Consider the following 13,065-nt stretch of genomic DNA (forward strand, 5'->3'; position numbering starts at 1 on the left):
GAATCCAGCCCCTGTGCTTAGAGACTGGTCTCTGGTATTAAGTGTGTTGTGATGAATTAAGCAGCTACTGCTAGCAAGACTGTAGATGTGGGGGTTGCCTCCCATTGTTCCTTTGTGAGGGCAGGTAACAACCTCCCCAGAGAGACAACCACTCCACAGGAAGCTGCAGTGGGAACAGGAATCAAAGGGCACACCCATTCACAACAAAAGTAGGCTCACGCCAGGGTGCTGCATATCTAAAGGCCTTGATTCTATTGAGAGGAGATAGGGTCGAGGTTAGTGTAGACAGAGGGATCTCTTTACAGTTGGAGGAATGTGTCACTATCTTTTTTCTCTCTGCCTCTATCTTTCCTTTCTACCCCTTCACTTCCATTAGCAAAAAGCAGTTTGGGTGTGATGTCAGAAGGCAATGTCCACTTGTTCCAAGAAAAAGGATTGGACCCCTAAAGCAGATAAGCTTTAGCACAATCACCTGTGGGCTTTTGCCTGTAAAAGAAGGGGTCACCCAGCAAAAATCACCACACAGTCCTCTCCTTTCAGCTGTGTCTGGGCCCCTTCCCTTTTTGGTGAAGCTGTCAACCCATCTTGATGTCAAAGTTGGTTTGAGGCTGGCCTCAAAAGGGCAGGTCAGCTTCGGCAGCAGGGAACATGTATGAGTATTCATGTACTGGGGATTGGCAACTTGTCTATCTTTTCATACCTGTATCTGAAAGGGGTGCTGGTGAACAATCATTGGAGAGAGGACTTGTGTCATGAGTATCAGGCAGGTAGTTGGGGCAAGCTTGGTGGAGGCTTGGCAGCCCTGGCATAGGCACACAAAGAACCCATAACAAATCCCTCCTTTCATTCCTTCCTAGTGTTTGTAGTAACTTCCTGGTTACCACTTCCTGTTGCCAAACAGGAAGTGCATGATGACTCAAGAGCTCTCTAGTGTTTGGGTGTGGCTGGCTATACAAGCCACACCCAAGATTCTTCCAGTGCTTCGTGTTACTTACTGTGAGCTGTATCAGCAACACACTTGCCGTGCTCTGGATCAGCCAGCATCTGCTTACCTGCTTCGGATCATCCTGTTTCTGCTTACCTGCTCTGGATCCTCCTACTTCTGCTTACCCGCTCTGGAAAATTCAGCTTCAGCTTACCTGATTCTTACTCCACGCCACAGCTATCTCCAGTCAAGAGGGGACTTCTACACCGGCACCTGTAAGAACAAAGAAGAACAGCATTAACACACGCACATCAGTAACGCTGCGCATACTCACCGAATCTTCCCGCGATGCTGGAATCCAGGTTAGTTGCACGAGCGCACAAACCCCTGTAAAAAAGAAGAGACATTATTCATTGCGCTCGCTTCAATAACGCGGACACTTATTTCACTGCGCTCTCTCTCTATGCGGTGCATACTTACCAAAAGCCTCCGTGCAAACTCACCTAACCACCAAGTCTCCAGTAGCGCTGAACTCGGACTCGAGGGGCTAATACAACATAATTTCTCCTGCAAGAGAAAGGGAGAGACATTACCAGGCGCGCTCAAATTGAAGGTGCTGCGCAAACCTACCAGCAGCTAGCTTCTACACGCAGCGCTACTCAACCACAAAAATACCGGCAAACAAAGACAATCTGGACAATTTTGGACACTCAACATTCTCCGCGCAACATCCACTTGTGGGAAGGACTTTCTAGCCAGTGAAGAAACTGGCGCCTGGAACTCTCGGCCTCGCTGTGAAGGCATAAAACAGCGTTTGGCATCTGAACTCAGCCTACAGACATTGGCACCAATCACATGAGTGAATCGCACCCCTACAAATGCAGGATGGAGTGCATACCCTACTAAAGATCAAGGTAAGCCCATAGGGGGACATTACAGCACACAGTAAAGAGAAGGGAAGGGCCCAATGGAATCGGGTGAATTCAGGTCTGAGTGTACACCTTGTATTTGACAGGTATTCCTCCGGGTGAAACAGGGGAAGTGAAGACTTGGGGTCAAGGGAGGCTCGTCCACCGCTCCTGCAGAGACACAGGTGAGTGTGACACTTGGCACACAATCTGACAGACGTTGAAGCCCTGATAGATCATTAGAAGGATACCAGAGGGCTAATCTAAAAGATCTACAAAAGTGAATCAAAGAAGGAGTGGGAGACCCCTTCTATGATTCACTTTTGCACAAACACTTAAAGAAGAATTAATTGGACCCTTGTGGACTTCTGCCAGGGATTCAAAGACTGAGTGTCCAAGGCAGAGATAAGCTCTGTCCCCTAACCCTCTCAAGGGACCATTTGGGTGTATTGCTGCTGGGACAGGATCTGCCTCTCTGTTGGCCACAACAGTACCCAGTACCTCACTGTGTTGAGGGACACCTGCTTTGTGGGCCAGCTTCCCCTGTGTGTGTGAGCACAAGAACAAGGACTAAAACCTCTCCTTGAGTCTCTGGATTGGAACTCACAGCAACCAAGAGCCTAGGCATCTAGGACCGCTGTGTTTTCATCAACGCACCAATTCGAACAATGGTCAAAGCCCGTTCTACTGCATTGAACATCAGGACCCCCTGGAGCTGTTCACTATCTCTTCAAACTACTCAACTGCATGTTAAAACCTATTCACTGAGTACATTGTTGCCCCGGCTCGAACTTGAAGCGCATCATTACACCCACCACCTTCAAAATGCCTCCATGTTTGTTGATGCTCTTCATCAACAATCGACCAGACCCTGGGGGATCCTTGAAACCACGACCTTCAAATGACACACTCCAGATGCTCACTCAAACGGCACATCCAGTCACCAGCCAGCCTCTTTGCTTTCGAACCGACTGTGAAACTCAGCCTGGTGGTCCTCACGAACTGCACATCTCACAGCCTCGACTTTGGACCACACAAGCTCCTGTTTGACCTCTGCTGAACATCCACTAGCTGAGCCCATCATTGCCTACGCTCAAACTACAAACTCTTTATTGCATCTCCCTCCTTCAAACCACTGCTCGTTCCACCAGCATCTTCGCTGCTGATAGTCATCGCCAGTCGAACCAACCTTGGTGGATCATTGAACACTGCATGAAACCCCTCAAACGATCTGCACATCCAGTCTCCAGCCTCTTTGTTGTCGAATTAGCCGGTGAACTGACCCTGGTGGCCCTCAAGACTTACAACCCCTTGAACGCTTCATCAAACTATTCCTGTTAAAACTGTGCATCAAGTCACCATCATCTTTGCAGTGAAGCAACTGTCGAACCAACCCTAGTAGACCTGATGATCCACACTTCTTTAAGCATTGTCTTTGAAATGCTCCTGGTCTACCCCTGCTCCACACCACTCCCGGTCTAGAACATCACGAGTGCTGCACTTGAACTTCATTGAAATGAATAAACAGCACCAAGAAGCTTGGTTCAACACTTTTGAACCGTCACAGACCACCTAAGCTATTATTTACTACTGGCTGCCCCCTTGGGCCTCATTTTGGCCCTAGGGGCTGGTCAACTTTAATCCCGTTTTGCATCAGAACATATTTTACACACATTGTTGCATTTATTTACCTTACAACCCTGATTCATGAATCAGTGTGCTGCATCTTTCTATCTGTACATATTGTGTGTTCTTTCCTCTAAGGTGGGTTTTATGGAGTGTTTTTCTATTTACTTACTTTTGCAAATGGTGTCTTTCATTAAAGTATATCTATTTTTGATAAAACCTTGATTGGACATTTCCATTATTTCTGACTGTTGTAGTATTGCTGTTTGGGTTGCTTCTGAATCATATTCAAAGCCCTATTGAGAGTGTAGGTTTCCCTCGGCCCATGTTACCACAAAAGGCGAAGGAGGTATATCTCTGAACTGTGCCTGTTTTACATTTATGATTGGGATCACTCTTGGTTTGTAGTAGTTGAGGGCGGAAAAGACGCTATCGCCACTGCTCACCCTTCGCCTCCTGCAGGGCAGGAGTAATTTTATCACAGTTCCAGCTCTACTAAGAAAAACCACTCTGTCTTCCTACACCAGTTTCCTTGCTATTCCTTCTCCCTTGTTTGGGAGTAGGAATCATGACAAAAAATCAGTTGTCACATTCTTGGTTCCCAAAAAATGCACTATATTTAACTTATATGGGTGTATTTGAACCTCTAGTGGTAGATGCAAGGCGTAGTTCCTTGCTAAACTTTAGATTTAAAAAAGTTGGGCAAATGATGTGTGATCTGTCTTACCTTTGAGTGACACTCGCCGCAAATAGAACATAAATGGAAGAACAGCCACATGACAGCCAACATCCCCCTTTCTGGAGCTGAATAGTTTTCCCTGCTTCATTGACCCGTATGCTATCATGTACACACTTCCTTCTGTGGTATTAAAAGCAGTGACATTGGTATCAGCAGCAACAAACGTTTTTACTTTTGGAATCAACAATACCCAAAATGGGCACTCAACAAATTTCCCCTTGGACAATAATAAAGCCATTTTTTTGACCCTGCATCCGAGTGATTCAGAGAATGGCCGCAGCTACCTAAGAGCATGCTCAAACATGCAGTGCTTTGCTCAGGCCTGCAACTATGGGCCCTGGGGCATTACCTGACTCAGTAATGTCCCCGCGGCTAGGGGCTTATTGCTTAAGTAGCATTCTTCCATCAACCTCAGTAGCATCCTCCCATCAGCCTTAGTAGCATCCTTCCATCAGCCTTAGTAGCATCCTTCCATCAGCTTTAGTAGCATCCTTCCATCAGCTTTAGTAGCATCCTTCCATCAGCTTTAGTAGCATCCTTCCATCAGCTTTAGTAGCATCCTTCCATCAGCCTTAGTAGTATCCTTCCATCAGCTTTAGTAGCATCCTTCCATCAGCCTTAGTAGCATCCTTCCATCAGCTTTAGTAGCATCCTTTCATCAGCCTTAGTAGCATCCTTCCATCAGCTTTAGTAGCACCCTTCCATCAGCCTTAGTAGCATCCTTCCATCAGCTTTAGTAGCATCCTTCCATCAGCCTTAGTAGCATCCTTCCATCAGCTTTAGTAGCATCCTTCTGTAGAGAAGGAGCCAAGTACCCACACCTAAAGCATCTCGCCCCTATTGCCTATATGCTGGGAACCAGAGTGTGAACTATGTGCAGTACCAGTGAAAATACCAAGGAGAATCCAGGAGGCAAAGTTCCCATTAGGAAAGCCATACCTGCATACAAGACAGTATGATGGTCATTTGACTGAAATCCCAGAAGAAGAGTCAGAAATTACAAAAAGAGCAGATTGGTGACATCACACAAAGCAAGACTGACGCACCCAGAAGAGATGCAGAGGCAAGAGAACATAGATTTTATATAAGCATCAAAGATAAGTAACATTTCGGGGATAGAAATGAAGAGGCTTATGCTGCGGAAACGATGAAGATATCAAGTTTTTTTTTACACATGTACAGATGCAAATAAATGTAAGCAGACAAAGTATTCTTGAGGATAGCTATCTAGTGAATAATTTGCGGCAAGCCTCAAAGCATATATATATAGGCGTGAGTGAACTATGGACGATTTCACTGCGCATTATAGCAGAGCTGGACCAGAAAAAGGAAGGCCTTTTCCAGTGTGTTGAAGTTAAGAAAGCAATTGAAATACAGGAGTGAATCAAAGAAGGGCGAGGCTGGACCAGCCCCAAGAAGCCAAGGCCGTTTTTGAACTTGGATGAGCAGACATTAGTTGCAATCATGTGAAAGAACAAAACTCCTGTTCAGAAGACATGCAGGAAAACAAGGAAGACGTCAGAGGCTCATTAAATAAAAGTATTTTAAATGCACCAGAGCTGAAATTTGTGGTCTTCAGTCATGTGGAGGGGTGAAAATGAACAATCATGATGAACCACACCTACGCAAGGAGACAGAGCGTGCCTCCACTCCCTCATATTCTCCAGAGCAAAGAACAGTTTCAAGGCCAAGTACAAAGCCTTAATTGACGTGCAGACCACTGAGGTGTTGATAGATGATATGCTAATTGCTGGGAAGCTATGGTTATGAGCAGCCCACCAGCATCTGGAGACCAGCCTGCGTGCTGTTGGTGTTGGTGTAAAAGTACTGACGATTGTAAGGGTGCCAACCAATTATAGGGGGCCGCATAGTTAATAGCCCTATAGTTTGTGTAACCAATGGGACGTTGTGTATTTAGTGACGTTCATAGGGTACCTGTTTGAAGGGAGGACTTAGTTGCCCCACCTGATGTTGAGAAGCCTATCACTATCTTAGACTGGTATGGAACGTATACCTAGATGTTCCCTTAGACCCAATCACTTTTGCCACTAGGTTTTTGTAGTTTTCCACATAGGATGACGTCAGCAGTTACATAGGTTGATGTCAGCAATGATGAGTGTTTGCTATAAAGCTCATGTTTTTTTATAAACTGCTTTGAGATCATGCTGTGAGACGTCCATTGATGTTCGTTGCACTTTCTGTTTTAGATAATTGACATTAAAACAGTCAAGCTTTGGCAACTTTCTGAGTTAGTCTGATTATTGATGTTTGAGTATCTTCTGCATCCCCATTCATCTCGAAGTATCGCTACCTCGTCTTAAAGGGCTGGGTTGGCTATCCAAGTTCACTTCGATCAGCCTTAGTAGCATCCTTCCATCAGCCTTAGTACAATGTGTCCTTAGGGATGGTGAGAGACTGCAGTGGGTCCTTCCAGGGAAGCTGGGGAATTTTAGGGAATGTTGCAGCTAATTTACACCTAGGCTTGCTATAATGCCGCTGGTGAGGGTTGGAAAGCTGGGGGGGGGGGCAACTTTGAAGAAGCAGAGGGGGTCTTCTCATGAAATGGAATGGTATGATGCCAGGTTCTAAAGCCTTAGTGTTCAAATCCCCCATCTCTTGCCCAAGTAGCAAATAGCCTGTGATTTAAATCTGTTTGCCAGTTCCTCATTCACAGCCCTTGTCTTGTTGCCACAATAGCTCCAGTGGACAGAGCACCTGTGCTCACAGAATGCCATTCGAAAAGACCTACACCTGTATACCCATGAATGCATGCTATAGTACAATCAGCTTCAGAGCCCATAACTGCCTACAGCAAGGAAAGCACGGCATGAATGGTCCATGTCGCATAAACCATGTTTTCTTCATCTCCTGTTCCCATATGAACCATAGGAGGATATTCTCAGTGCATCCTCTCCCATCTGATCCACCTGGGGCCAGAGCTTTGCACTAGTGTCAGTGCAATTTCCCATCGTTTTAACACAACAACGAAGTCTTCTACTGAATATTTGCATCACAGCGCCCTTTCTGTAATCTGGCCTCTGGCCTCTAATAGAAGATTCCTCTCGGGGCACATAAATCTTCCTGGAAAGACATTTCAGAATAGCCTCCCCCGGTACCATCTCAGACAGGTCCTCAACTTCTGCCTCCAAGAACCGCAACCTCTCCTTAAAACCAGGCACTTCGGTCATATTGGGGTCTTTCTATTCCATTACAAGAAAGCATTTAATATTGGCACCTAATGGCATCTTCAGAAGAGAGGGTCACACACATCGCTTGAAAATGGATGTTTCCTCTGGGAGCTACAGGGAAAAGGCAATTCTAAATTCTGCCCCATATGCACCCAGAATACTTCTCTGTGTAAGCATTTACCGCTATTCTCTGATTCTGGCCTTGCATCATCTTCTGATGAATGCAGGTGGAAAGAGGGAGGAGTCACAGAAGTTAAGGAAGAGGAGCTGCATGGATCTTGTTAGGCCTTAGCTATTTAAGCCATGCCCAGGAACACAGATGATCATGGATGGTCATGTACCTGGCACTCAGTTGGTTCCCTATGGTGGCCACGAGGAAACATATACTCAGCTATAAAATGCATGTCTCTCTTCTCCACTGTGTTTATCTATATAGTTAACTAAGAACCCTCCGCCCCCCACCCCAAAATATTCCAGCAACAATCACAGGCGTAAAACTCTGCGTAGGACCTTAAGAATATCCACCAATGTTTCTCATTGCAATGGCAATGCGTCCTGAGTCCTATGTAAGCACATATATGTCTATAGTGGAATACAAAACAGAAATGGTTGAGTTGAACTACCTATTTGGGGATCTGGTGGGGACTAACATTTTACACATTAAAGAGGGGCGTCTGTCTTTTTAGTTTATTTGAATTCTGTTTGTGATGCGGATATACTTCTATATGTACAGTCGGTAAGGGAGAAGCCGGATGGGGAGTACCATAGTACGCCACGTTTTGCGACAATAGCGAAGCCATTAACACCTGAAAAGTTTACGATCAAATATAATGGATTTCACAAAGGACAGCTCTGTTCATTGTAAGCAATGCTGATAGCAAAATGTGTATTTTAAAGAAAAACACTCTTGGGATAACAGTCTGCAAAGGTACAGTTACATTTAGTTTATTGTTTGTGTGAACAAATTTGGCACATGTATCAAGACTCACCCCTGGGCCTCAAGGCGAGCACCCTCAATTCTGGCACTTGTTGCATGATGGATGTTACGGCAGTGGACACTGCGCGGCAGGTTCCAATGTGTAAAATAACAGAAAACACATTTTTTCCCCAATTATAAAGAATAAACTCTCCACAGATGAGCAGTAAAAAAACAAAGAAAAACATTAAAGGGATGTGAACAACTTTCATGGGTTTTTTTCTGGTAATAAGTGGACCAGCACATGCTCCCTAGCACTGCACTTTCTTATGGCTGCTCATATATGCATCTTAGCCCCTGATCTGTACCCTGGTCAGAACTGCTGATGGTCCTGCTATTCACCAAAAACACAATCAAAACCTCAAGAGTGAGAGAAACCAGGCTGGCAGCTTAAAGTAAGACCTCATTTTAAACATATGCATTCATGGGTTTGATGCCATATTGCTAGGCTTGTGTATTGGATGTCTTGGTGTCTTAGCTGATCATGGTGGATGATATTTTCCTAAGTAACCAATCCCTGTCTGCCAAATTTCAGGTGCAAATTAGATGTTGCGCACATGCTGATAGGGGAGTCACGCACTCCCGAACCCTGAGATCTGTCTCCTAACACACCCTGTCTCCGTGCAACTATTTGGGACAGTGGCCAATGCATGTATTCTTTGCTGCTTTGGATACACCCCAAGTCCGTAAGGTGGAAATGATGACCCTATCAAATTGAACTATTTGTATAATGCAAATGCTTATAAAAAGCACATCAGTTACCTCACACTTTTCACAGGTTCAAATGTTGCTGTTCCAATTGAACTCACCAATACTTTGTTTGGAAAACAATTTCACAGAAAGTAGCTAAAAAGAGAACATTATTAAAATTTCCATCATTAAGCCATTAAAAGTACCACATGCCAAAGTCACTAAACATATTTGAAGCTTAGCTCCGCTACGCAGGTTACATTGCAAATGCTTTTGTATACATCTAGAGCCACAGCCTAGACCATGGAAAGAGTTTGATGCCTTGTAAACAGCAGAGCTTGTTAAAAGTGTATACGGGTTTATGGGCGTAGAGGCGGATCCAATGCTGTGCCATCTCAAAAAAGCCCTCGTCCGAGCAAAGTATAGCAATCTTCTTCTGTCAAGAGCCAAAATGCAAATGACCCGTCCAAGAGCCAAACCTGAATTTCAACTGATTCCTAAGTTATTTCTGTGCTCTTGAAGAAACCTGTCGATGCCAACCAAGGACAAAAGAGAGTCGTCGATGAGGAAACGTATGGCAAGCTATCACGATCTTGTGATAGTCTTTAACGTTGAAAAAAAGCTACCCGCTCCAAAGATGCTCGACACGTTCATCCACTTTTGAATGCAAATTATCTTATTATCATTTTTGTTCTTAGAGAACGTGATCCAAGTTCTCTCAAGGCTGGGTTTTGGCACTGTTGTTGTTCTCTATGTCCTGTGCAAACTCGTTCATAACTCTTCGAGCGAGCGGGTTGGTACTCTTGAGAAGTTCTGCTGCAGAGGTGCGTGACCCAAGGCTCGTCTTGCTCCCCTTCCTTTGCAGTAAGGCCTTAAAGTCTTCATTCTTACTGGAGGATTTCACCAGGGTGCCAACCGCTGTGGGGGATTCCCTGGTTGGAGACGCTGGGGTATTCTTCACTGGTGAGTGAGAACTAGAGCGATTTCCAAACGTGTCTCCTGGTTCCTTCCATCCTAGCAACTTCCTCTTAGATCTGAAGGAGACAAATGAAAGCAAAACTTATTTGCTAGGAATGCAGAGGAGACCATATACTTTTTAATAAGCTTACCATTTCATAGAAAATAAAAACTGTTATGCGCTATGTGAAAGACTTCCCCTTTTAAATTGTTTTGAGCAACTTGCTACGACACGTACATGAACTGTGACCCGGATGAAGATTAAATGAAGTCTGGACTGGTGCACAAATTGGGACACATTCATTTATACAGACATTCTGGTTGTGTGACAGAGAATGGAGCAAAACATTAATATGCAAGATTCTGCATAAAGACTTTATCGCTAGACTTTAACAACTTGTTCAAATAAGATTCAAAGGGCAATATTGAAATTTGTAGTTTCTTCGATTGCCATTCCATGTCTCTTCTCCTATAATGAACAAATTCCCCGTACAAATGTGCTCACATTTCCAATAATGGGCAAGAAGGTATAGATTGGATTAGGTCTATACACATTGGGTAAATCGCAGCAGCAGATTGATGGCCCAAAATGCACCAGGTGGTACAATAGAATGAAAGACTATAATATGTCTTTTGTTTCTAAAGGTGGTCTAACACGGGCACGATGCTAGATGAGGATCCAGTATTATAAGTGGATATTTAGTACTATTGCATGAATTAACGTTGATCTATGCAAAATGTGTGCATGGAAAACTGCCTTTAAAGAATATAGTTAAAAAGATCTAAACATCAATTGGAATCCCTGGGATATATTGATATAGATGAGAGACTTTTGGACTGGCGAGTCATTTCAACAAAAGTAAAATGTAATAAGAATATAAAGAGTTTGATGATCTTTGTTCACAAAAGGATGAATGGTATCCAATACTAATCAATAAGTGGGCAATTAGAAAAAAACAAGGGTAAGGACAGAACAGGGAAAGAAGGGGAGAACAGGAAAAGAGGTTTCAGAAGCATCATGCATAAACATATATGTCTGATCACAAATATGGGTCACCCAGCGTTCCACAGAGTTGCAATAAGTACAGAGGTCTTCCTTTGCTATAAATATATAAAACTCTGTGTCCATATTGAACCGGTGGTTGCAAAGGTCCGGAAAAAGTTAATCCGGTTTTGCATATTTTCATGCTAAGTTAAATTCTTATTGACTCTTGTGGGGGACTGGTTTCAATGACTAAGCCAGTCTGGTTAGATTTGTGCATATGATAACATTGATTGCTACCTGATAGGTTAAGACTGTTCTATGTAGCATATAGATGCCTTTCTATGTATGCGCTTTTGAGAGTACACGTTGTAGAAGCCACATAGTTTAATCAACAGTTACCTACCAATATGTACACCCTGTATGTGGAAATTCAGGGTATCAGGTTTTTGTTTTGATAATAGTCTTATTTCTTTTATGGAAATGAATGTTATGCTCATCAGCAAAAGAAACATTTTCTGTATCTATGTAACTCCCCAAGTCCTATGAGTTTACCAAAGTGTGTCTCTCTGAACAGTTACTATGACCCATACCTGTAGAATATCTGAATTAGAACAGAATTTGCCCAATATTTGGATACAACCTTACACATCTCACGATTCTGGCTTCTTTAAGATGTGATACAAGGGATTTTCTGTAATTTACATAAGGTTTTAAAAATAACTACAACTACATTGGAATACCCATGCCCTTAAGATCTACATACCGCAGCTTTAGCAGGAGGTTGAGGAGAAGGGAAATTCAGAGGGAAACGTCAGGAGGAGTCAGGAAACAGAGACTGGAGAGGAGGAGAGAGAGGGAGTGGAAAAGGCTGAAGGTGGTGGTTCAGTATGGGTTTGCGCCCCACATCCTGGACTAAGCCAGAGGTATATTGAAGGAAAGCAACAGGGAAACCCTACTGGAGACATGAGTCTCGGGATCTAGGGTTGAGGTGAACCTCTGGAGAGCGTGAGTCTGTGAAGAGGTAATGGGAAATTGCATTGCCCTTGACTGGTGGAGGGGACGCAGAAGAATGACCGCAGCCTGGAAATCATCCAGTACATGCAGTAAGAACATCTTGTTGATGTCAACCATCCAAGACTACATTTCACTTCAGAGTTTACACTGTGGAAACTTGGACTCTGGACATTATTCCCCCTTTACATTAGAATATGCTGCTACACTTCAGTTGTTTTGTATACAATGACCCTTGCAAACTGTCACAAGGGTGCCTATCACTCAGAGCAGGGATGCACCCTGTGCCACCAACCCATAAAGTGGTTTCTGTGTGGATTTGCAAACATGGTCCCCAATGCAGTGCCCTGTGGTTGGAGATGACATTCAGGGTCAAACAGGAAGACATTGTTACAAAGAATACATGTCATCATTGCTAGAAGCATCCTCCTGTAATATAACTACGAATTTCCGCAATGACTTTAGTCTTTGTTCATGAGGACTAAATGCATAGAAGGATGAAACATCTAAGCAAGCCAAGAAATTGACCCTCCTCAAAGGACACCAGTTCTAATCTGAGTAATCAACTTTGTGTGTCCTGGCTAAAGAAAGTGGGGTTTATGCTATCATTCTTGTCAACAACAATTGTAATATTAATGGCCACACATGTACTCTTTACTGCAATATATTCCCCTTCATCCTGGACCACTTCCAACACATGTATTTCTCCCCCATCCTTGATATGTTTCAAAGAGAATACAAACTTCATTTCCACAGTGTGCCACAGATGTAAACTGCACTGCACATGTGTAAGGTTCAGCATACACAACATGTTACATTATCTATTGTCCTGAAGTGTAGAACACTGAATGCCATCCGCAAGATGGTGTATGGCCCAAAGTGACACACCATGCAGTGTTTAAGCTTACATACACTTGTACAAGCTTCATAATTAATTTCTTGTACAGGGCATGTCACCCAGAACATGATCCTCTTCAGGGCACCATAGAAAATGCAGGCAAGAAAGCAGAAGAAACTGGCAAGCAGGCAGGAGAGAGATGCTCAGACTGAGAGAAACAGG

General features: G+C 43.8%; 1 protein-coding gene across 4 annotated transcripts in view; it reads right to left on the minus strand.

Moving 5' to 3' along the window:
- Nucleotides 1-8,307: 8,307 nt before the first annotated feature.
- The window catches only part of NHSL2 (NHS like 2), a 1,544,548-nt gene continuing 1,539,790 nt past the window's right edge, over nucleotides 8,308-13,065 (minus strand). For all 4 annotated transcript variants that reach the window (XM_069648639.1, XM_069648640.1, XM_069648641.1 and 1 more), the window contains one exon: nucleotides 8,308-10,086. In XM_069648639.1, the coding sequence (XP_069504740.1) occupies nucleotides 9,771-10,086 (316 nt within the window). In that variant the 3' untranslated portion in view covers nucleotides 8,308-9,770. The remainder of the gene's footprint in view (nucleotides 10,087-13,065) is intronic.

This window comes from Ambystoma mexicanum, chromosome 2q (genome assembly GCF_040938575.1).
Source record: "Ambystoma mexicanum isolate Mex_15411 chromosome 2q, UKY_AmexF1_1, whole genome shotgun sequence".
NCBI lineage: Eukaryota > Metazoa > Chordata > Amphibia > Caudata > Ambystomatidae > Ambystoma > Ambystoma mexicanum.